Source organism: Cygnus olor, chromosome 11 (assembly GCF_009769625.2).
Source record: "Cygnus olor isolate bCygOlo1 chromosome 11, bCygOlo1.pri.v2, whole genome shotgun sequence".
NCBI lineage: Eukaryota > Metazoa > Chordata > Aves > Anseriformes > Anatidae > Cygnus > Cygnus olor.
In genome coordinates, this window is record NC_049179.1 from 21985169 (window position 1) to 22007717 (window position 22549).

Sequence of the window (22549 nt, forward strand, 5' to 3'; positions counted from 1 at the left end):
ACTGTTATTTAGTGTTTTTCGGTCAATTCTAAGTCAAGAAAATCAGTTTGCTTACAGGAAAATTGACTTGGGGTTGCAAATGCATAGGGGGTGTTCTGTACCAGAGGGACAGATGACAGAGTTTTAGGGGACATACTCATCCAATCCAGCCTCTTCCTGTGCTCTCATAATCTACTTCCTGAAGGAATCATCATGCAGACCCTGAGAAAAGCTCTGCTTTAGACTATGATTTATCTACCTGCTTTTAAGCATGGTGTTCTCAAAAGCCATGAGAGTTTGGGGTTGTTTAGCAGGTGTGATTTCTGATGTCTTTGGAAGCTACCTATATCTGCAGGCAGCCATCATGCAAGTACCTCTGTATTACTTGCTCACTCTGTAAGATGCTGCTTTATTCCCCACTCAAGTGTCAGAGGATGCCGTCTTGCCAGTATAAGAATGTTAAGCTGCATCTTAGTTCATATGTACCGATGGGGTTCATTTCATGTCCATCAAGGTGGTGGGACACTCCACAGCAGCATGAGTGGCACTTTAGGTATGGCCAATCCCTAGCAGTGCTGGGAAACAATTATGGGTGGGCTGCCCTGCCTTGTGGAGCCCAAGGGTCCAGCGTGGCTCTGTAGACATCATTCAGCATTGTGTACAAGCAGCTTCACTCAGTCCTTTATTTACCAGTTCATTCCTTGTGCTTTTCTGTGATTTCTCTAAGATACTCATTCTGTAGAACACTGAGAATGACTGTGTTTGGGTACCGCTGTGGGTTATGCTTTTCTTCAGTCAGCATGGCATAGGGGGCTTGCATCTGGATGTGCTCAGAACTGCACGTGGATTGTATGGGTAGCTGTAGTATCCCTCTATGCAATTGCTCCTTACTGTAAGCATCCTGCCCTCATTGCAAGGTCATCTCTCTTCATGCAAGTTAAGCAAGATGTTTTTGTCCTGACAATGCTGTTACCTCGTGGAGAGGCTAAGTCTCTCAGACCCATTTCACTGAATGCTGCAAGGTGTCTGCTGTTGCTTATTCCATGCGACTGTTTATGTGTATATATCAGGAGAACAAAGACCAGCAGTGGAAGAGAGCCATGGACTATTTGAGTGCTATCTCAGAGCTGAACTACATGACCCAGATTGTTATCATGCTCTACGAGGACAACAACAAGGTGAGGGATATAGCTGTAGGACAAAATCCTTCCTGCCATGATGCAAGGCACAGTCCCCTGAGAGATGTGTTCAGCTGGGAAGTTTGTGACCTGAGCTCTCTCACCTTGTAAATAATGATGGATGGATCATTTACACAACCGCTAGTTTTTATTTTTAGGTGAGAGGAAGTGACTCAGTTAATGTTTGTTACATGTAAGCAGAATGCCATCCTGATCAGTAACACCAAACTTACGTAATTGATACTAGCTATTTTAAAGCATGTCCTAAAGCAAAATCATTTGGTGTTTCTTACTATTAATTACAAATGAACAGTAAGAAAAACAAAATAAAACCAAATTATATTTGACAGTTTATTCAGAATAGTTCTAGAAAATGTCCGTAAATCCCACATTCATAAACTTCTTTTATTTAACTGAACAGAAATAGACTGATATAGTTAGGGAAGTATATACTGATATCTTCAGGAAGTAAAGATAATCACTTAAAAAAACAGATGGAATATGGAAGGTGACAGTGATGTCCATAAATAGTTTTGACACTGGATTGTACATACTGAATCCCAGGTTTGGTGACCTGTACTGCAGGAGGTTGTAGTGGGTGAGGGGAGCAGTCCCTTTTTTCTGTAAGCTTTAGAATTAGAATTTTGTATTCAGAGAGCTGATGTGGGATTTTAATGGCAGAATAGAGATCTTGAGTGGTGTAAGTCTGTTAGTGAATTGAGATGATGAAACTTGGGGTTTTCATTAGTGCCAGATCCTGTAAAAGCTCTGGCTACCTTTTAAATATATATATATATATATATATATATAAATAAATATATATATAAGTTTTTTATAAGTTATATATATATATAAGTTTTAAATGAATATGAGAGACAGTTACTTAAATCTTGGAGTAACTTGACGAAAGTTATAGGAGGGAACCCATCTCTCCCTGTGCCAGTAAGTTCTGATTTTGCAACAGGAATGGATCAGAAGGGGCTATGCTTTAGGTTTGTATATATACATATAGCCTGATGCTGTTTTGGTCTTCTGGTGGCTGTTGTCACAAAATAACAACAGTTTGAATGCCTCAGCTTTGTGCTAATAAGGGCTGTCCTTTTGGATGAGACAAACCTAGAGAAAGTATGTTTGTGGTTCCTTGTTGCTTCTGCCTTTCTTCCAAAAGGATGTGCTTGGGATGCGTGCTGCACCAGCATGGTGGGCTGACCTAAGTCCAGATCATGGCCTGTGCTGACAATGGGATTGATTTTTATTCGTTTATTTATTCCCTATCACACATGTTCACAGGACCCATCTTCAGAAGAGCGTTTCCATGTGGAGCTGCATTTCAGCCCTGGTGTGAAAGGCTGTGAGGAAGACAGAAATGTCCCCACGGGATTTGGCTTTCGGCCTGCATCAGCAGAGGTGAGCACGTTGTCCTAGACAAGAGTGACACTGTGGCCTGCATGCTGGGGACATGGTGAGCATGGATCTGTCAGACCCCATGCTGCTCTGCTGGGCCCTGCTGCAGTCCAGTCTCCAGCAGCATGTTCTCCTCCGGCCTTTAGTCTTGTGCCTGAGGACTCTAAGTGGGTTATGTTCTCTGCCTAACTTCGTGGGCTTTTCAGGACAGTCTTTGTGTAAGGAGAAAGCAGAATGCTATATCTCACTGAGCTTAGCAGAGCTGGAGATATGAGCCTAGAGTAAATACCCTGGGCAGTGCCTGGAGCTGTCAGTGTTTCCTACTGCAGAATGAGGACAAAAAAACAGACCAAGGCAGCCTGGAGGACCTCTCCAAAGAGAAGGGCATTGATGAGCCAAATCGTGCACAGCAAATGTCTCCGCAGCCCTCTGAGCCGGTCAGCATTCAGCGAAGATCACCATTGATCAGGAACCGGAAGACAGGGTCCATGGAGGTAATAGTGCAACGGGCTGTCTAGGTTGTTCTAGTGAAGGTCTTTTGCCTAGTTTTAGTTTCCTGAGGTTCCTCTTAACATGCCAGAGTTTGAGTTGATTCTGTGGATTGATTTGGGGATGGAATTTGAACAGGGATTTTTTGGAAAGCTGACCTACCAAACTCCTCACTGAAGAAACAGGGAATTGATGAGGAAGAGCAAGTAAGGAAATGCTTGAAAAACACAAGTATATTTAGATTACATGCTCTGTAAAGGCATTCATGTTCCAGCCGCCAGATTGCTTGCAACCTCTTCACCTTGCCACATTGTTATCTTTGTGTTCCCTTAGATTCCAGCCTTTGCATCTCACAGTTCAGCTCCCCATTTCTTGTTCCTGTTCCCTATCTGTGGTCTCATGCAAACCAGAGGTCCCTGCTAACTGGCAGGTTTATTAGAGTATTTAATCTGTCATAGGGTTTAGAGCTGTCAGTCTCTGATCTGCTAAAGCAACAGAGATCGATTTTATTGATCTTACTACTCTCTTTCATGGCTATTTGTATGCCATAAGGCTAGCTTCACAGTCAGCAGGTAGCTGACACCTTCAGGGTGTTTCATGGGCATTTTTGGTATCTATTTTCTGAGCCAGTGAAAGCAGAAAGTTAGAGTTTGGGATGTTTGTTAGCTGTCTTCTATCTCTGTGTCATTTGTGCTGTAATCTTTGTCTGCAGTACGTGGGGGCTCTTTGTAGTGAGCGCATGCTATATTTAAGGGGACATTTCTGCTGCTTAAGAAGGAACTGTATGTCCCAGTGTTTCCAACAAGAGTTTTGGGATACGAGGAGCTTAGTACAGGAATCCCTTCATACTTCTGAAATCTCTACTGTTCCATAACCCAACACAAACCTGAAATTAAAATTGAACACACACTGTCACAAGCTTAGCATACAAGTACCTGTATGCTTGAAAATTGTGATTTTTAAGGAAGAGACACTTTTCTTTACTTTTTATGGGTGTATAAAGGCTTTTGACATCAGTGGGTAACTTAGGGCATGACACTAACTGTACTATCTCTTTTTGCAGGTGCTTTCTGAATCTTCTTCCAAATCAGGAGGTTATCGCCTGTTCAGCACTTACTCAAGGCAGTCTTCTGAGATGAAGCAAAGTGGCTTAGGTACTGTACTTGACCTATACTCAGCCTGCTCACCTGTACCTCTGTATTTTTGCGTGCGTCTGTCTGTCCCTTCCCATATACATCTGGCTTAAGTTCCTTGTATGTCTGTGTATATGTGTTCTCTCTTCTTGTAGTGTTACTGCCTAGACTGCTATAAAGGCTATCTTATTGTAATGCCTTTTGTGTATGATCTTCTTCTTCAGTTTCTAGCAACAGAAGATGTACCTGTCATCCTTTATAGCACGAAACAACAGAGCAACCTGTGTACTTAGAGACTGGACTTCTGCTTCTGTGTTGCTATCATTTGTTACACCATTTTTAACCTTAGTAAGAAGAGGTGATTTCACGTGAGAACTAGTATGCTTTGTGATCTGAAGAACGGTAATTTACAAACAAAGCTGCTCTTCATGTAAGACTATTTTATTTCTAGCTTTGTTTCATAAAGAACTCTTGTATGGAACAGCTCTGTCATCTGCTGCAGTGTTTTGACAGCTTCAGTTGAGCTAGGATCCACTGGTTAGCTGTTCTTTGCATGGTAGCCAGTGGCAGAAAATATTTTGGGGCAGTTGGTGTTCTCCATGTGTCCTTGAGGATACCATTCCCTGCCAACCTAAGCTAAACTATGTGTTAATAGTGGAATTTTTTCCTGAAATATTTTTGCTAAAGCAAGATCTGTTTGGAAGGTGAATAGCAGTCTTTGGTGTCATGAGTTTTAAAGTAGCTGAGAAACCTAGATCCTGAAGATGACTAATAAGCACCAGGAGGTGGAAGTGCCCAAGTTATGCTCACTTTCTTTTTCTTTAAAGCCATTTTTTACATTTTGGCTTTGAGGCATGGCCGTAGATTTCCTTGCAGAAGTTTTGATTTACCAGTTCTTTTCCCTGTTATGTGGGCATCCTGCAGCCAAGGGTTTTCTGAAAGGCCTAATCTTTTTTTTTTTTTTGGTCACTTTTGAATGATTTGCTTCTTTGGAAACTAATTCTTGCCAAGTTAATTGAATTTTCTTTGGAATGATAAGGAAATATCCATGGAGTCTGCAACCTATAGCTCCAGCCAGTTGGAAAAGTCGAAGAAGTAATGCTGATGCATATTATTTTCTTAAAGGCATAATAACCTTGGCCATAGTGGTTTTTGAGTGTGGTATATCTACTGCCTTTCACAGACCACATGCAGGATTAAGGAAGCTATAATAGACTGCCTTGACTAGGCTTGAAGAAACCTGTGGTTAATCTGTGAATCCATGTGAATTAATATGAGAATTTCTAAGATAGCACTCTCTCAATGAAGGACATCTGTTTGAAGAATGACTACATCAAATGCAACGTGCAAACTGTCTTCCCTGTTTGGATTTCTGAGTGCCAGGAGGCATGTGTTATGGAAAGCAGATTTTACAGCATAGATATTATACCATTTTTGAGGTTTCTGAGGAATGTCTGTTTTGGGGATAGAGGAGACTACTGCTATACCGGACTCTTGCAGAGGACTACTTTTCCTTGACAACAAAATTTAAAATGTGATCCCATCAGGTTTAATACCAGGTTCTTGCCTGACTTGCCTTGCAGGAAAGCCTTTGCTGATCACTTCCAACTGTGAAGCTCTGCAGAGGCAAAACTTTGGGTAGGAATTGAGAGACCAGATCTGTGACAGGAGATACAGCTGGATACTCAGTTCAGTCTGTAGAGACTTGCAGCTGCATGCAAAGAAGGGTTGAGCAGAAGAGACTTGTGGTGCAATGCCAGCTTGCACAATCTCTGGTTATAAGGATGTCTGTTTCTGTGAAGTTCTCTCAGCCTGAGAACTGTTGAAAAGAATGGTGCCTCTTTACCTTTAAAAGTCAAGCTCTTCAAGGAATATTCCTGCTTATTTTGTAGAAATCTAATTTCTTCCCCCTTTGTGATCTGAAATGCTCTCTCTCTTGGAGAAAGAATATAGAACTCGTGAGCTTGAACTTTGGCTTTAATACTTGTCTCAGCAGCTGTGCTATGAGGTGGTTCATTCAGATGCTACCGCTGTTTCTGAGCTTTTCTGAAGCTGAGCTTACTCACTGACCTTGTCAGTGTCTGGCTATTTATCTCTGAGGGAACATTTGCATCTCTTCTGGTATAACCTTGTATGTTGAGGCATACAGGAAAGGGGAGCAGGGCAGAGCTCCTAGAATTGCCCTGTTGCCATACCTGCTAGAATTCTGTCTTTAGAGTATTTTAAAAGATGCCTTAAAATGGCTGTTTGGAAAAGGGGAGAGCAGCAGCTTGCTTTGTCTTTGCAGTGTGATGCTTTGGAGTATGCCTCATTTTTCTGGGCAGGAGCAAGTGCATCATTACGGATTGTCTGCAGTATTGTGCATGCTTCTGGCTTGAGAAGCCTAGGGATCTTTCAATGCTTTTCTTCGCTTGCAAGAACACCGAAATGGGATAAAATCTCTCCTTGCTGTTTGAGTAAGAGGTGGTGTATTGCTGGTGGGGATGACAGCCTTGTTCTGAGACTTCCTCTCCCATAGGGAAACAGGGGATGTCCATTTTTAAACATCTGAAACATTGAATAGACATCTGAAAATTAAATATACAAAAATAATCCAGTACACACTGCTGTTTCTGGCAAGTGTTGCTACATCTTAAAACCAATTTGCTAGTATACCATTATGTTTTTAGGATGTGTGTTTGTTTACTTTGGTTAGTGAACTCCTAGAGTTTATTCATAGACAATTGCTGTCATCCACAGTCATCCTTGTAAATTCTATTCAGGTTTAAGGGTGCGTACAGAGTACTTTTTCTACTGTAGAAGAACAGAACCACTGGGGTATCCCTAGCTTAATGATTATTGACTCAAGATTGCACAAGATAGTAAGTGATAAAAATATTCTGTTACATTTTTATTTGCTGGTAAATGAGTCTTGTTTTTGATGTTGTTTGTTTTAAACCATAGAAGGATGACTGTGAACATCATGCTGGCTGCCACTTGACAAAATTTTGTTTGCTTTCTGACAGATTCCAGTTCATGCTGAGTCACTACTGAACTTCACTTTCAGGCATTAGGAGAAAATTTTCTAAGACTTGTGTATCAGTCACCCTGCAGGCAAGAGTTCTTTGCCTGTTTGTCGAAGGACATGTACGTGCTAGTCTGTCATGCTGGAAAAGCTATCAGCAGTGATATGGTGGAGTAGCTTAGGTTCAGAGCATATGAGAACTCTTTATCATCCTCCACTGTTCCAAGAAGCAGGTGCTGTCAGCTGAGACTGAGCTTACACAAGAATAACTCAAAGCTCAGGATCTGTGTTTTTTTTTCTCCAGAGGCTCCAGCTAAAAAGCAGTTTTGTAGGAAAAGGGCTGGCATCGTCATAGGCAACAAATGGACACTAGGCAGCAGTGCACCCTTCCACCAGAGGAAGACAATGGCTTGCTTTCTCTGCTGGGTTAACAGGACTGCAGCAGGCAGGCTGAGGGAGCTGTTTTTTCTTCTCTGTTCAGCATCTGTGAGACTGTGTCTGAAGTACTGCTGTCCTGTCCTGAGCTCCCTAGTGCAAGAAGGGCATGGACATAGCAGGCTTATGTAAGTCCAATACAGGGCAGTGGAGGTGGGTGGGAGCTGGAGTGTGCCGTTGATGAGGAGAAGCCGAGAGAGCTGGGCTTGTGCGGTCTTTGGGTCAGAAGCTGAATGGAGGATGGAGACCTTAATGTTGTTCAGCCACCTAAATGGGAGGTTACAGAGAATACAGAGACAGACTCTTCTCCAAGGCACATGGTGATAGAATGAGAACCAACAGGCAGAAGCTGCAACATGGGAAATTTCAATTAGCTAGGAGGAGCACAGTTTTCACAAATGCACCAAATATTGGAACAGGGGCCTTGACAGGTGGTGAAATCTCCTTTCTTAGAGGTATGCAAAACTTGACTGGACAAACCCTAGCAAGCTGATCCAAGTTGGTCTTGCTAGGGGGATTGGGAAAGAAGCTTCGAAAGGTTCCTTCCAACTTAAATTGTGCTGTATTTTAGAACCAAGAGCTGCTTGCAATATAAGCAGGATCTTTTTAACAGTAGTAACAGTTGCATTGTTCCACATAAATGCTAGAAGGCAATATGTCAGGTTTTTCATCCTGGCAGACAAGATGGAGCGAGATCAACCTGCTTGTTTCTGGAAGCAGTGTAAGCGGGAGTAATGTTGTTTTTTAGTAGTTGGTATTCTCAGTACAGACTGTAGTATTAAGACAGTTTAACAGAGAATTCATAGACAATCAGTGGTTTGTCTGGCCCATAAGAAGTTGTGTTTTTTTTTTTTTTTTTTTCTCGTGGACAATTGCTTTCCTTGGTCAAAAGAGTTCTGTTTCTAATGCCCAGTAGTTCCTTAAATATCACATAAAGTCAAGTTGCTGTAAAAAATGCTGTACTTCACAGAAGCAAACACCAGCACTTGCCAAAGCCACTGGTCTTAGGTTGCCCTCCTGTGCTTGAGACCATTTTGAACACCTTATTCGTTGCCACAGGTTATGCAAATCTCCACACTGTGTGGGCATCTGGTGCTTTGTGGATGTAGATCGTGGAACACTTGGACCCACTCGGGAGTCAAAGCATGACCAAGTGGATGTGAAATATCATCTGGGCAGCAGCTTGAGAAAGAAAATTCTCTGGTTGTATTGCTTTCCTTACTGCTTGACAGAGCAATTAATCTCCATTTACAGCAACAGGTTAAACACGTTGAAATTTATTAGATGTAGACAACCCTTTCTCCTTCTCAGTGCCCTGCAGAAGAAGGATCTTCCAGAGAAAGGACAGGAGAGCAGAGAAACAAAGGCCTGTGACATGAACATCAGTGATTTGCATCCTCGCTTTTCTGATATGAATACTTAGTTTTGCTGACTGGCAGATGTCAAGATGTTTTTCCTAGACCAGGACAGAAGAGCCAGAGGGAAATAAACCACTGAGAGGAGATAGGAACTTTCCTGGAGCTGAGTATTGGGCCTACCTCATGTGCATTTGTCGCTGCTGAATTGAGAATGGGGTTTACTGCCTCCCCGCACTCCCCCAGCATCAATTTCTTCCCTGAGATGCCTGTGAAGTAGGCAGTTTATTCCTCATTCTTCGACTAACCCTGCTTTTCTGTAGTTGCATGTGGTGGAGATGTAATACTAACACCTTCCATGCCTTTCCAGGGTCACAATGCACCGGCCTGTTTAGCACCACTGTGCTGGGAGGCTCCTCCAGTGCCCCCAACCTCCAGGACTACGCACGCAGCCATGGCAAAAAGTTTGCCAGCAGCCTGACATACAAAGACGGTATGTGTGTTCTCTGTGCAGCAGGTTAATTTGTGGACTTTGGTGTCTCAGGATACTACTAAGGCAGAGACTTAGACCATTAAGAAGAGCGACACGGTTGAATGTGTATATTCGCCGCATCTACAGTAATGCATTTTGTCATATCCCAAGAAAACATGAACCCTGCTAGGACAAGACAGGAGCTGACATTGTGTGAGGAGTTTTATGCTGATTTATGGTAATGCTGGTGTATGGTCGTGCTGGTGTCTGATTTTGCTCTCGTATTTTAATGCTGCTTGCTGTTGTGGAGGAAGGATTATTGGTCCGGATAGGAAATAGGTTTGTCCTGGTACTGAAATCCAGCACGTCAAATCATTTTGCTTTTCTTGGTGATCTTCCTGATGTTAAGCCAATGTTTTCTTGAGACAGTAATGCTCAACCTACAGAGGATGGGGCCATCGCAAAGGCAGTGTGATGTGCTGGGTGGAGTAAGATGAGTGCTGGAGTCCCCATCTGTGCGCTGGGCACACAGAAGAGTCTGAGAGAACTGTCAGAAAGCAAGTGTAATAGGTGTGATATGCTTGTGGTAAGTGGGATGCTTGGACAAAATACTTCAAAAGGACTGTAAGGTCTAGTTATTGTGACTAGTTTGTACTGCTGTATAGTTCAGGAAGACAGTCTGGTAAAATGTATTTGGGCCATTAGTATAAATGTTGCTCAGTGTGCATGGATGAAGGGGTGTTGCCAGCTGAGGACTGATCTGCAGTTAGTGCATTATGTATTGAGAAGCAGAGAGTCTGTTGCTACTTTCAAGGAAATTGGAGCACAGGAAAAGGCTGAGGTATCCTGGAGGAGTTGTAGGGATGTAATGCATTAGTGTAAGTGTTCTTTATGATCCCAGTAAGAAGGTCGTTCAGACTCTGTAAAGTATTGATTAGAACAGATTAGGTGATGAATTGATTGAGAGCAGCCCTGCAGAGAAGGACCTGAGGAAAGCTGACGGATTCAAAACTGAACATGAGCCTACAATGTGCACTTGCTGTCCAGAAAGCCAAACATATCCTCATAAAGATCATTGTAACCAGCTGATCTTTAAGGGCCCATTCCAACCCAAACCATTCTATGGTTTTATATTCTATGATCTAGTTCCATTCCCCCTGCTATGGGCAGGGACACCTCCCACTAGACCAGGTTGCCCAAAGCCCCATCCAGCCTGGCCTTGAACACTTTCAGGGATGAGGCATCCACAACATCCATAAAAAGAAGCATGGCCGGCAGGTCAAGGGAGGTGATTCTCTCCTGTTGTGGTTTAACCCCAATAGGCAGCCAAGCCCCACACAGCTGCACGTTCACTTCCCTGCAGTGAGATGGGCGAAAGAATTGAAAAGGTAAAAGTGAGAAAGCTCAGGGGTTGAGATAAAGACAGTCTAATAGGTAAAGCAAAAGCTGTGCCTGCAACCAAAGCAAAATAAATAATTCATTCACTGCTTCCCATCAACAGGCAGATGTTCAGCCATTTCCAGGAAGGCAGGACTCCATTATGGGTAACAGTTTCTTGGGAAGACAAACAGCATAACTTGAAACATTCCCCCTTCCTCCTTCTTTTCCCAGCTTTTATTGCCGAACATGATGGCATATCATTTGGAATATCCCTTTGGACACTTGGGGTCAGCTGTCTTGGTGTGTCCCTTCCCAGCTTCTTCTGCACCAGCCTACTGGCTGGTGGCAGGTGAGAAACAGAAAAGACCCTGACGCTGTGTAGGCACTGCTCAGCAACAAGTAAGAAATCGGTGTGTTATCAGGACTGTTTCTGTCACAAATCCAAAACATGGCACCATACGAGCTACTATGAAGAAAATTATCCCAGCCAAAACCAGGACATTCCTTTCTATTCTGCCCTCATGAGACCCCACCTGGAATACTGTTCTGGGGTCCCCAGCACAAGAAAGACATGGACTTGTTAAAGCAGGTCCAGAGGAGGGCCATGAAAGTCGTCAGAGGTCTGGACACCTCTCCTGTGAAGACAGGCTGAGAGAGTTGGAGTGGTTCAGCCTGGAGAAGAGAAGGCTCTGGAGAGACATTATTGTGGCCTTTCAATATATAAACAATGCTTATAAGAAAGAGAGAGATTTTTTTTTTTTAATAAGGAAGAATTTTTTTGCAACTAATGTAGTGAGACACTGGAACAGGTTGTTGAGAGAAGCTGTGGATGCCCCATCACTGGAGGTGTTCAAAGTCAGATTGGACAGGGCTTTGAGCAACCTGATACAGTGAAAGATGTCCCTGTCTATTGCAGGGGGCTTGGACTAGATCTTTAAGGGTCCTTTCCAACCAAAACCATTGGTCAAAAGTAACACAGGAAGGGAGAGAGGACAGATGATCTTATACGTCCCTTCAGGTACTGCAAACACTGAGTTATGCAGCATTGGACAAGCCTCTCCATGGATGGGGTCTGCACAGTGTGCTGTGCCTTGGTTGGAAATCCATCCAGTACTTCACAGCTCGGGTTTCCCAGCATTTGAATGGATTATTATTTGTTGCTGTGTCTGAGTGCCTTTCTTACTGGGATCACAATGAACACAACACCCGCATGTGACGAGCTGGGGAGATAAATAACTAAGGTTATAATTTGTGGCATCGGGGAAAACAGGAGATTGATTCATTTGGATTTTTGTTCAGTTTTGAGGCAAGGAAAATGGCCTAGCAAATCGGGGTGTAAAGATGTTATCCGATGCACAGGCCTGTTGGAACCCCCTGAATACTGTTGTATTGAGACCATTAGGTATACCAGCTTTCTGTGCTGTTTTGCAGAGTGTAAGAGAAAATAGTGTTGCTTTTCACCTCTTTAGGGAGCTCCCTAGCAAACAACAGGCTGTGTGATAGAGGCAAGGAGGATGAACTGGAAGGATTTTTTGAACCCTGCTGCACAAGCCTGAGTGCTGGCTACCTGTGGATCCCAGAATAAGCTCATGGTGTTTGGCACAAGACGGATATGGATACCAAGAAAGCCACTTGAGAAGGCCAGCTAGGGCTCTGGCTGATTTTCTTCCACAACTGTGCAAGCATTGTGGGCTGAAGGCAGTACTAATTCTCAGGGAAAACTGTCAGACTGCTTGCTCTGTGCTCAGCTGGGAACAGGACAGATTCTGCTCAGTCCTGGTGCAGCACTGCCTTTCTCCATAGGCTGTGTAGTGGGACTGTGCCTGCAACCGGCTACTTGCAGTCAAGGTCCACAGCAGACACCTACTGCTTTAGCCTAAATTCTGCGACAAGGTTTCTGTGTGCTTAGATGCAGCTGTGCACTCAAGTACTTAAAAGTCAGACTTACTTAACTAATATGTGACTAACATAATGCAGAATTATTCATCTTGATGGTACATTTCATTTTTCATATTTCATAGTGTGCTATGGCACCCTGTGCTACAAGTGCCCTGCCGCAATAATAAGAAGTTGGGGGGGGTTGGAAAAACAAATAGGAGTCAGAAGGACATTTATCTTCTGGGGAAGGTAGTTTGGAATGTGAAATAAGCCCTTAATCTGTTTGTCCTGCTCAAACAAGTACCAATGAAATGATGAATATCAGCATTTAAAACAAACATCACTAGAACTGACTGCAGTAAGTGACATAGCAGCTACAGCAGTCTCTCGGGAGTACACTTGTATCAAGGCTTTTTTCGCAGTCAGGCTAATAATCTTTAAAAAGCCTTCAGATTCTGAAGCATGTCTTTGCACGAACTCTGACAATTTTTCATGACTGTGATGCTTCAGGATATGATACATGGCTTATAGCACTTCATCAAAGACTTGCTCAAGTGAAGTTTAAGTGGCCCTTATGTCTTTTTGCTTGGGACTGAAAAGAGGGTTAAGCAAGACCTCAGTGGAGAGTTGTGTCCCAAGCTCAGGTTGAGGGAAGGTCCACTGATGGTGATGCTTTGAAGTTGGTTTGTCTGAAGCCAGTGGTCCCGTAGCCTATGTTGCAGCACCATTTAAATTGATGTCCTGATAAAGGACTGGTGTCCTGGGCAAGATTGAGGTGGTTACCAGCTGGCTGACTGCAGCACCAGGACTCAGACACTTCTCAGAGGATGCATGTGTAGGGAAGCTTTGCCATCTAACTGTTGAGTTTAAAGAGGAAAAAAAAAACAATTTCTAGGGCTATTATGTTGCAAAGAGAAATTGCAGCAACCTTTGGAGTTGTCTTAAATATGTTATGTGGGCAAGTCAGTTGGTGTAAATAGAGAAATACAATGTGGGGTGTGGCAGCATAAATTGGTATGTAAGTCCCCTAACCTTGGTATACAGTGATAGGCATACAGACTAGGTGGAATGGATGCACGAAACATGAAATAGAAATGACATCCTCAGTTCCTAAATAGTAGCAAAAGATATGATTGGCTGGGCTCTCACACCAAGTCATACATACAGGTGGTCTAGACCATTCTTTCCCATGATAGGCTGGGGGAAGAGTGACTGGAAAGCTGCCTGGCGGAGCTGTGTGCTCAGGTGGCCAAGAAGGCCAACAGCATCCTGGCTTGTATCAGAAATAGTCTGGCCAGCAGGGCTAGGGAAGTGATTGTTCCTCTCTACTCAGCTCTGGTGAGGCCACACTTTGAATACTGTGTTCAGTTTTGGGCCCTTCACTGCAAGAACGGTGTGCCCAGAGAAGGGCAGCGAAGCTGGTGAAGGGTCTAGAGAACAAGTCTTATGAGTAGCAGCTGAGGGAGCTGGGGTTGTTCAGCCTAGAGAAAAGGAGGCTCAGGGAGAGACCTTATCATGCTCTACAGTTACCTTGAAGGAGGCTATAGCGAGGTGGGGAATGGTCTCTTCTCCCAAGCACCAAGTGATAATACAAGAGGAAATGGCCTTTAGTTGTGCCAGGGGAGGTTTAGGTTGTATTTTAAGAAAAATTTCTTCACTGAAAGGGTTGTGAAGTATTGGAACAGACTGCCCAAGGAAGTAGTTGAGTCACCATCCCTGGAGGTCTTCAAAAAAACATGTAGAAGTAGTGCTTAGTGACATGGTTTAATGGTGATCTTGGTAGTTCTAGGTTGAAGGTTTGACTGGGTGATCTTAGAAGTCTTTTCCAACCTAAATGATTCTGTGATAGCCAAGGAATTCCCAGAGTGGGAATTAGCTGAAGTTTTCATCATTTTGGGTTTTTGGTTTTTTTGAGCATATGGAGAGTAATCCGTGTGTTTTAAAACTCAACTGTTTGTGCCCCATTAGATGCATAGAGCCTATCCTTGCACTCACTGTCTTTCCGATGTTTGATTTCTGTAAGAGACCTTGGTCTGATTTGCTCCATGGCTCTAAGAGAAGCCTGAGGACCAGTGTGACAAGTGTATCCCAAAACGTCTTCCGTATCGAAATGCTTTGAGCAACAGAACTGCAGAGGCATGCCTTCATGGGTGTTTTGTTTGTTCCCTAATTAGTTGATTAAGCTTTTCAATTCTCAAATAGCTGTGTTTAACTTGCATTAAGAGGATGTTTTGAGCTGCTCTTTCCAGTGCCACAGCTTTTCAGTTCCTCTGTAGAACAACGTGTTTTCCTTGGGCAGAGGTGAATCCTGAGGACTATGGTTCCAGGTTTTCAGGGTATTCTGTAGTGCTGCTGATTGCTTGGTAATGTGCTTTTGTAGTTGCAAGCATGGCCTACTTGCATCTTTCACTGGACTGAGCCTGGCTCTCCATCAAGATGGCTGGAAGTGTGGTGGGAAGGAGTGTGACCGAGGAGTTTATAGGGTCAGGGGAGCCACTGGTAGGACAGTGCAAGGAAAGTGGAGAGCCGACAGTGTCCAAGGAACCTCAGAGCTTCAGTCAAACCTGTGGGCAGAAAGTGCCTGGGATGCTACAGTAATGCCAGTGGAAGCATGTATTATGGGGGTCAAGCCAGAAGGTGAACTTGAAAGGGTAGTTGCAAGCATATGAAGGCTGGGGGATCCTTAGAGGTAGGCTGTTAACTGAGATGATCTGTTTTTATTTCCTCAGAGCTCTTGTCTATGCCAGCCGTAAAACGATTTTCTGTGTCGTTTGCAAAGCATCCGACTAATGGTACGTTTGCTTCCTTGATTTGACGTTCCCTCACACTTCTAACCCCATGCTCACATTCAGTTCTCCTCTCTGCACATGCTCTCCTTTCAGCCACCTTGTGTTTTTTTGCCTGTGTATCTGGTGTCCAAACATGCTTCACCTTTCCCCATTGTCTCATTGTGACTAACTTTTTCACTCATCTGCTGTTACTGCACAATGGTTCCTGTGCTGTTTGTGGGAGATCTGTCAGGCTGCTTTCCCTCCCAGGCATTTGTGTGAAAAAGCAACAGCAGTGGCTTTGTGAAGGGACTCGTAAAGCAGCCTTTAATTCCACTGCTGATGTTAAGGCCTTCTCTTGTGCTGCCTTGCAGGGGGTGGAGAGAATGCTCTTGGATTTGAGGGTGTGTGGGGATATGTACTCCATATCCTAAGAGCACTGCAGCTTAGGTCTTCAGTTTCTACAGAGCGGATCTTAAGGATCAAAACAAGGATAGCCTGGAGCTACACGTGTCGCCTTGAAAAGTGCAGTCTGCGTGGGAGAGCAGGAGCTCTCTTGCAGCATTCCCTCTGCACATTGTATTCCTTAGCACAGTGGTCTTAGGAGGCCATGAATTTACTGGTACTCCTGTTTGCAAACTTGTTTGTTATGGTGGTCCCTTGGTTACTCCAAGCATGGTGGTGCTGGTGGGAGTAGTCTCACCTTTCCTGATGACATTATCCTGGAAATGGTGTCTCTCCAGAAGTTTCATCTGCTGATGGTGTACAGTGCTGGCTTGGGCCTGGCGTCATCCCAAACCAGGAGGGGATCAGCAACGTGCCACGCAGGGTGATGTGACCATATTCACTCCTGTTGTGCTAGTAGCTATGAAGAGGCTTGGTAAGGCAAGATATCTGACTGCTTATATTTACTCACCATCTCTGCTTCATATTGATAGTAACCTAACACCTGAACTGTGAGTCTTTTGAGATTAAAGACCACTACATGGGTTGTAGCAGATGCCTTGAGCTACTATTTATTATAGCTTACACTGAAACTTTTGAAAAGGTTTGTTTCATAGCACCACTCCTACCCATACCTCATGGCTCCTGCTGTTGAGACAAGTTAGATCCAAAGCACATCGCTGAACGATACCAGCTTAAGTATTTCTGTCTTAAGTAGTCATGGCTGCTTCTGGAGTCTTGTTGCTTAGTAAATACGAAGAAATTCTGCTTTCTGTGATCTGGAAGATGAAGGGAAGTCTAGAAGACTGTTACAAAGACCAAAGTTCTGGGAAAGATGAAAGAGGAAGGGATGACTAACTGTGGCTTTGTTTCACATATCTAAAGGGAACCTATTTTCTCTTTGCTTGATTTTGTTTTTCCTAGAGTGGCCAACTGCTCAATTTGTATGTGTGGAAACCATCTGAGAAAATGTGGTGTATGTCAGCAGGATGTGTCATTCTATCTTGCCAACAAAACTTGTACCAAGTACCAGTCTTTCCCAAGCCACAGTGTAAAGCACCTGCCCCCTACAAAAAATACAATAAAACGAAACTGGGCATCAGATTTTCTCAAGAACCCAATGAATATTTCTAATGGTAAAGTGATTCTTAATCAAGAAGACAAAGACAGAGGTCCAGCAGGTCTGAACTTGAAGTTAAGCATCTTTGGTCTACACGTAACACTGTTTTTAACTGCAAGGACATTTAGCTGCATGAACCACTTGCCTGAGGATGCAAAAGTTATTTGTAGCCCTAAATCTTTTTTTTGTTGTTGTTGTTTTGTTTTGTTTTCTTAAGAGCTGCCTCAACTTGGTGAGATGGGATGGGGGAACTAGAGCCGTGGCCAAGCACAGTGTCAAGCCAGATGTTATATGACCTGATCTCATGAGTCTTGGGAGCACAATATGAGTCCTGAGGCTGCACACATGGAGAAGACAGGCCTGTAGGCTAGTATCTTGACTGCCATGCAATAGCAAGGACATCACAAAAGATTGCACAGGGCTGTTTTGAGAGTCTAGAGAGGGAAGGTCAGCACTTCTGTTTTTCTACACACACTAACAATATGTTCTCAGTCAAGCCCTGCTGTCCCCACAGTGTATCTTGCACAGCCTCCAGTCATTTGGTGCCAGGTCATTTGTTCTCTTCCATGTGCTGAAGTGACTGGCTGCATTTGGATGCAGGACTTTGTGCTTTGATGGCAGTCTGGAGTTCTTGTCTCCTCTGGGAGGGTGAGTCTGGGCCTGTCTTTCTTATACTGCTGAACCTGAACTGTATTGGACTTGGAATATGTCGTGGAATTTATTCATTTGTCAGACTTCCACTTAAAAAGGTGAAGCCTTGCTGTTCTGCTTGTGGTGGGACTGCCCACGCGCTGCAGTTGTGTTTGGCAGAGGCTGGGCCAGGTGGGAGTCTGCCCTGCTGCAGTAAGATTTGGGGTATGTAGCACTGAGGGTATTCCTGGTCTGCTTACTGTGGGAGGGACTGGGCTGCAGTGTGCGATGAGGGTCGTCTCCCATGCAGCAGCCCCAGTGCTGGCAGCTCCGCTCCATTCCCCACATCTCTACATTTTTTCTATTTCTCAGCTGCGCCTCCCCACTCCTCTCACTCTTTATGGCCCCCTTTCCTCCAGATGCGTTTGAGCACCACCACGTTGCCCAGTTGCTGCGCCGTTTTTCCTCTGACTATGCCACGAGCCGGAACATCTCGCTGGATGCCACTCTAGCCCATCACCTCCAGCAGTGCTCCTACCACCTGCGCCTCTTCAGGAGCTGGCTGATCTCAGGGCAGGATGACTTGGAGTGTCTTTACGGTACTGCACGCTGCAGCTGCCTTGGTCCCGTGCTCTTGTAGCTGAGTAGGGACCACTGTCTGCTTGGAAATGCAAAGTATGCTTTGCTTCTAAAAAAGGAAAGCCTTTCCCTCACTGCATCCCTTAAATCTCTGGGTGGCTGCTGCAGCAAGGCGTGTGGGCTGTTGCACCCAGCAGTTTTGGAGCTTTAGGAAGTTGCCTTTTCACGTGGAGCTGGTGCTCTTTGTGTAGCTCTAACTCTGCTCTTTCCATCCTAGGCAATTGTTCATTGCCTTCTTCCTTTAGCCAGGGTAAGCCCATAAGCTTTCTTCAAGTGAAATGCTGTGCTTCTACCAGTGTGATGCCCTGCTGACATGATATGCCTGTTCAGGTCTCAGCAGGGGGCTCCTTGGTGTCCCATTATTAGTGGAGGAACCAAAATGAATAATAAGTGTGTGGGAAGAAGGATTAAGGGTGCACTGCAGCTGCTCACATGCAGAGTGAACTTGCTGTGGAAATTCAGGGAAAGTGACTGCTTTTGGGATTGTGTTATTTATAGACAGACCAAGTTAAGCTAGAGTAGACACTGAGCCTCTGTTTGTCTGCATTGCATGGCATCTGTTCTGCCTGTTAGGATGTTTGCAGCGTCATGTGTCTGGTGGGAAGATGTAGGTGATTTCAGTATTGAATCCAGATGTTATAAATCAAAGTCTGCTACTGTTTCTTGGGTGTTTGTCAGCATCTAGCATGGGTGGGAAGTCTGATGCGTTGACGTCTCCCTGCTCCTGAGAAAAGTAAAAAGATTCGTCTCTGAGGGGGGCAGCTAGCTAGGGCTGGCTGTTAATGTTCACCCTGCACCATAAAACCTGCTTGGTGCATGTGGCTTGCTGAGCTGTGTGGTGTGATGCATGGACTTCCTTTTTCATTCAGACCCATAGGTGGAAGGAGTAGGGTAGACATAGTACAGCTTTTCATGTAGTGAAGCACCAGGATCAAGCAATTTTCAGAGCCTGGAAAAGAGAGTTTTTCATATTTGGTCTGTTTTTTTCTTGATATGGCCCTTTCTGTAAAGTAGGCAATTTGGAGATGGCAGTTGCTTTTCATCTATAATTAGGACAATCCTTGGTCTCCTAGCAACAAATACTAAAGATGATCAGAACTGCTTGAAGGGATGAAATGCTGGAACAAAGCAGACTGTTCCAAAGCCAAAGCTGAGTTTCCCCTGCTGCAGATCTCGACCATCCCCTGTGAGCTCCTGGAGAGAGAGGAAATGAACTCAGCACTTTGGGCAGTGACACTCCAAATATTGCAGCCTGATGCTGGGTTGTGCCACCTATCCTAATGCAGCCAAGCTATGAGCTATGCGCATCAACATAGTAGCTTTCCTATGTGGAAATGAGATCTCTGCGCTCATTAAGTTCTTTTTTTCTGCTGTTTTCCCAGTCTGACTGTCATCCAGCCCACAGTTAATTAACATGTTTGGAATTCCTGCTGGGGTTCTTCCTTGAGAAGTTTCTCCTGTCTCTGTAGCTGACAGTCCTACTTCCCCCCTTTGTAAAAACTATGTATTCCTATCAACTTTTTCTCATCTCTCAACTGTACTTCTGTCCACACAAAAGAATTAAAAGATATAAACAGGGAGTTGAAAGTGTGTAGCTAGCATCTGTGGTTGGAGAGATCAGTGGTGAAGCCTTGAAGCGATTGGTCTGGGAACATGTGCTCATCTAGTTAGGAAAAGGAAGAGCGTGAAGTGAGTTTGTGTTGGTAATGAATTACAGTGGTAGTAAGGGCAAAGGTCAGCTGTGAAGAAGCACAGAAGGACCATGTGATAATGAGTGACTGGGCAGTAAAACAGCAGGTGATGTTCACTGTAAATAAATTTAGAATAACGGGGGAAACTGACCCAAATTCATACATAAAATGATGGGCTCAGAGCTAACCATCATCACCGGGAAGGATATGGAAAAGGTAGAAAGTCTGGGAAGAGTAATTTTGATAGTAGTCTGGGTGGTCTGGAGAGGGGTGGTAGGGATCTGCAGTTCAGTCTCTGCTCCAGTACAAGAACTATGAGGTTTCTAATAGACTAAGTTGGAGGCATATCATACAGAAGTGATTTTTTTCTTACACAGAGTGGAACTCCTCACAGCACTGCATGGGGGTGTTAAAAGCTTAACTGAGTTTAAGGGGAGACTGGAGAATGTTGTGGAAGAGACACGTCAGGTTCAGAACAGTTCTGAGCTGCAGGTCTCTGGAGGTTGGGGGGGTATTTGGGGAAGGAGTTGCTACATGCTGTCATGTCTCATACTGCCATCGTGAATATCCACTTCTGGCACTGTGGGCAGAGAGATGCTGAACTAGAATAGACCTTCAGGCTGACTGCACAGGCTTAAATTTAGAAAGGCTGCTTAGCAGAAGTCCTTCATGTATGTATGTACATGAAAAATGTATTTCGTGTATGTATTATGTACACATATATAAACACATACAGATATATGTGCCATATTGAAGCTCCCCAACACAGTAAAGCTTGACTGACCAGGCATTTGGAGGGGGAACTTGCTGAGTGTGCTTTCTCCCATCCCCTTCAGAATCTGTGCTAAGACTGGGGCGAGTGCTTCTTTACTCCGGAAGAGCTGACATACAGACTTTTGGCATAGAGACCATTTGGGGATGTATCGGTGCCATTGGTCCGCCTTCTGCTTTCTGGATCTCCGTTACAAAGGAATAGGTACTCCTTCCACTCCAACGTAGATTTCACAACTGGAGACATGCGTAGTAACGTGGTAACTTCTGCTTATCAAAGTATGTATACTAATGTTCAGAACTCTCAGACAAAAATATAATCCTCAAAAAGGGTTGCTTTGGACCAAAAGAATTCTCACCTGAGCCTTCTCTGGCCTCTGTCTTTGTTGGCTGACAGCAGCCTGGATGCTTTCTACTCACCAGCCTGTTGGAGCAGCCAGTGCCTTCACTCTTTTAAGTAGCTCACTCTGTTAGTGCAGATGCCTGCCATATTTGGGACCTCAGCTCAATCTTAGTAAAGCTGAGGAACATGCCATTTGGACTACTTGAAAACTGCTTCTGTGACATAGCCACGAATTCTGCTGGCTCCCAGGTGAGCTGATGAATTACCAGTTCTGAGGGGTAATCACACAGGTGCCGATTTCATTCTGTGAGGAAATGCATTCCATATAGACTCAACTTTCCAAACTCATATCAAACAGTAAACTTTCTGCTGGTCTCTTTGGGGCACACATAGAATTTAGGAAACTTTGTGTTACCTTGAGTCAAATCAGATGCTTCCACTTAATGAAATGGTGTTGATTTAATCAAGGTTTTACCCTTTTATTTGTCCTTGTAGACTGGGACATCTGTAGTAATCAAGAAGATGCTTGTGAATTCAAGGTCTTGTTTTCTCTCTTATTCCTCCCTTCTCCCATTACATAGACCTCAGGGTGACTGGAGGAGATACAGCTCGATAGATGAAAAGTACCTGTTAGATCTGCAGTGAAAGGGCAGTAGAGTAATACAGCATGGAGGGTTCATTTGGTGATCTGTGATGTATTTGCCTGGAGTTCAGGCCACGTAATCATAAAGTAGGTGTAGGCTGCTTGAGAATTCATCATTATGTTCATACAAAAGGTGGTGCTTCTTGACCCTTTCTTTGGGGTCATCTGCTAACTGTTCACAAGAGTTGCATCTGTGTTCCTACTACCTGCTGGAATCTCCTAGAAATCTGGGATTCTCTGGTTTAAATGGAAGACTTGAGATACCCAAGTCATCGTTTTATTAGAGTCTTTTAAAGCATTGTGTGTTGGTACTGGGCAGCTCTGAAAGCCCTACTCTAAGGTGAGAGTCAAACCCTCCTTCAGCAATTGGAAGACTTCTTCATAAACTGTAGTTATACAGAGTAGACGCTCTGACAGTGTGTGGTGATGTGCGCATGTGCCAAGAAACTGCCAGGGGGAGAGCTCAGACGGGAATGTTGTTCCCGTTTTGCACATTACTCAGCTGTAATGTGACGGGGCTTTCAGCTTTGGCATCAGCATAGCTGGGAGAATTGAAACAGGACTTGTAATCCTCTAGGTGGGTTGTACCTCTGAGTGCTCTTACCTGTAGAACAGCTGTTGGGGCAGTACTGTGCTCTCTGCTGCTGTGTCAGGCTGCTCCTGTGTTATCGTTCAGATTCCTCCGCATCACATGCAGTCTCCTTGGACATCCAAAGTAATGCAGACTCCTCTGTCTTGAGTATCTGAAGGTTTTTCCCATTACCAAATCTTGTTTAATCAACTCTTAACAGCC

At 44.2% G+C, this 22549-nt stretch overlaps 1 protein-coding gene across 15 annotated transcripts in view; it reads left to right on the top strand.

Moving 5' to 3' along the window:
• The window catches only part of PPIP5K1 (diphosphoinositol pentakisphosphate kinase 1), a 52991-nt gene that overhangs the window by 24127 nt on the left and 6315 nt on the right, over positions 1–22549 (top strand). For 7 of the 15 annotated variants that reach the window (XM_040570408.1, XM_040570418.1, XM_040570419.1 and 4 more), the window contains 7 exons: positions 1050–1157; positions 2448–2564; positions 2891–3055; positions 4114–4204; positions 9348–9470; positions 15437–15499; positions 18089–18268. In XM_040570408.1, coding sequence (XP_040426342.1) covers positions 1050–1157; positions 2448–2564; positions 2891–3055; positions 4114–4204; positions 9348–9470; positions 15437–15499; positions 18089–18268 — 847 coding nt within the window. The remainder of the gene's footprint in view (positions 1–1049; positions 1158–2447; positions 2565–2890; positions 3056–4113; positions 4205–9347; positions 9471–15436; positions 15500–18088; positions 18269–22549) is intronic. The other 8 variants (XM_040570417.1, XM_040570416.1, XM_040570421.1 and 5 more) reach the window with 4 other exon arrangements.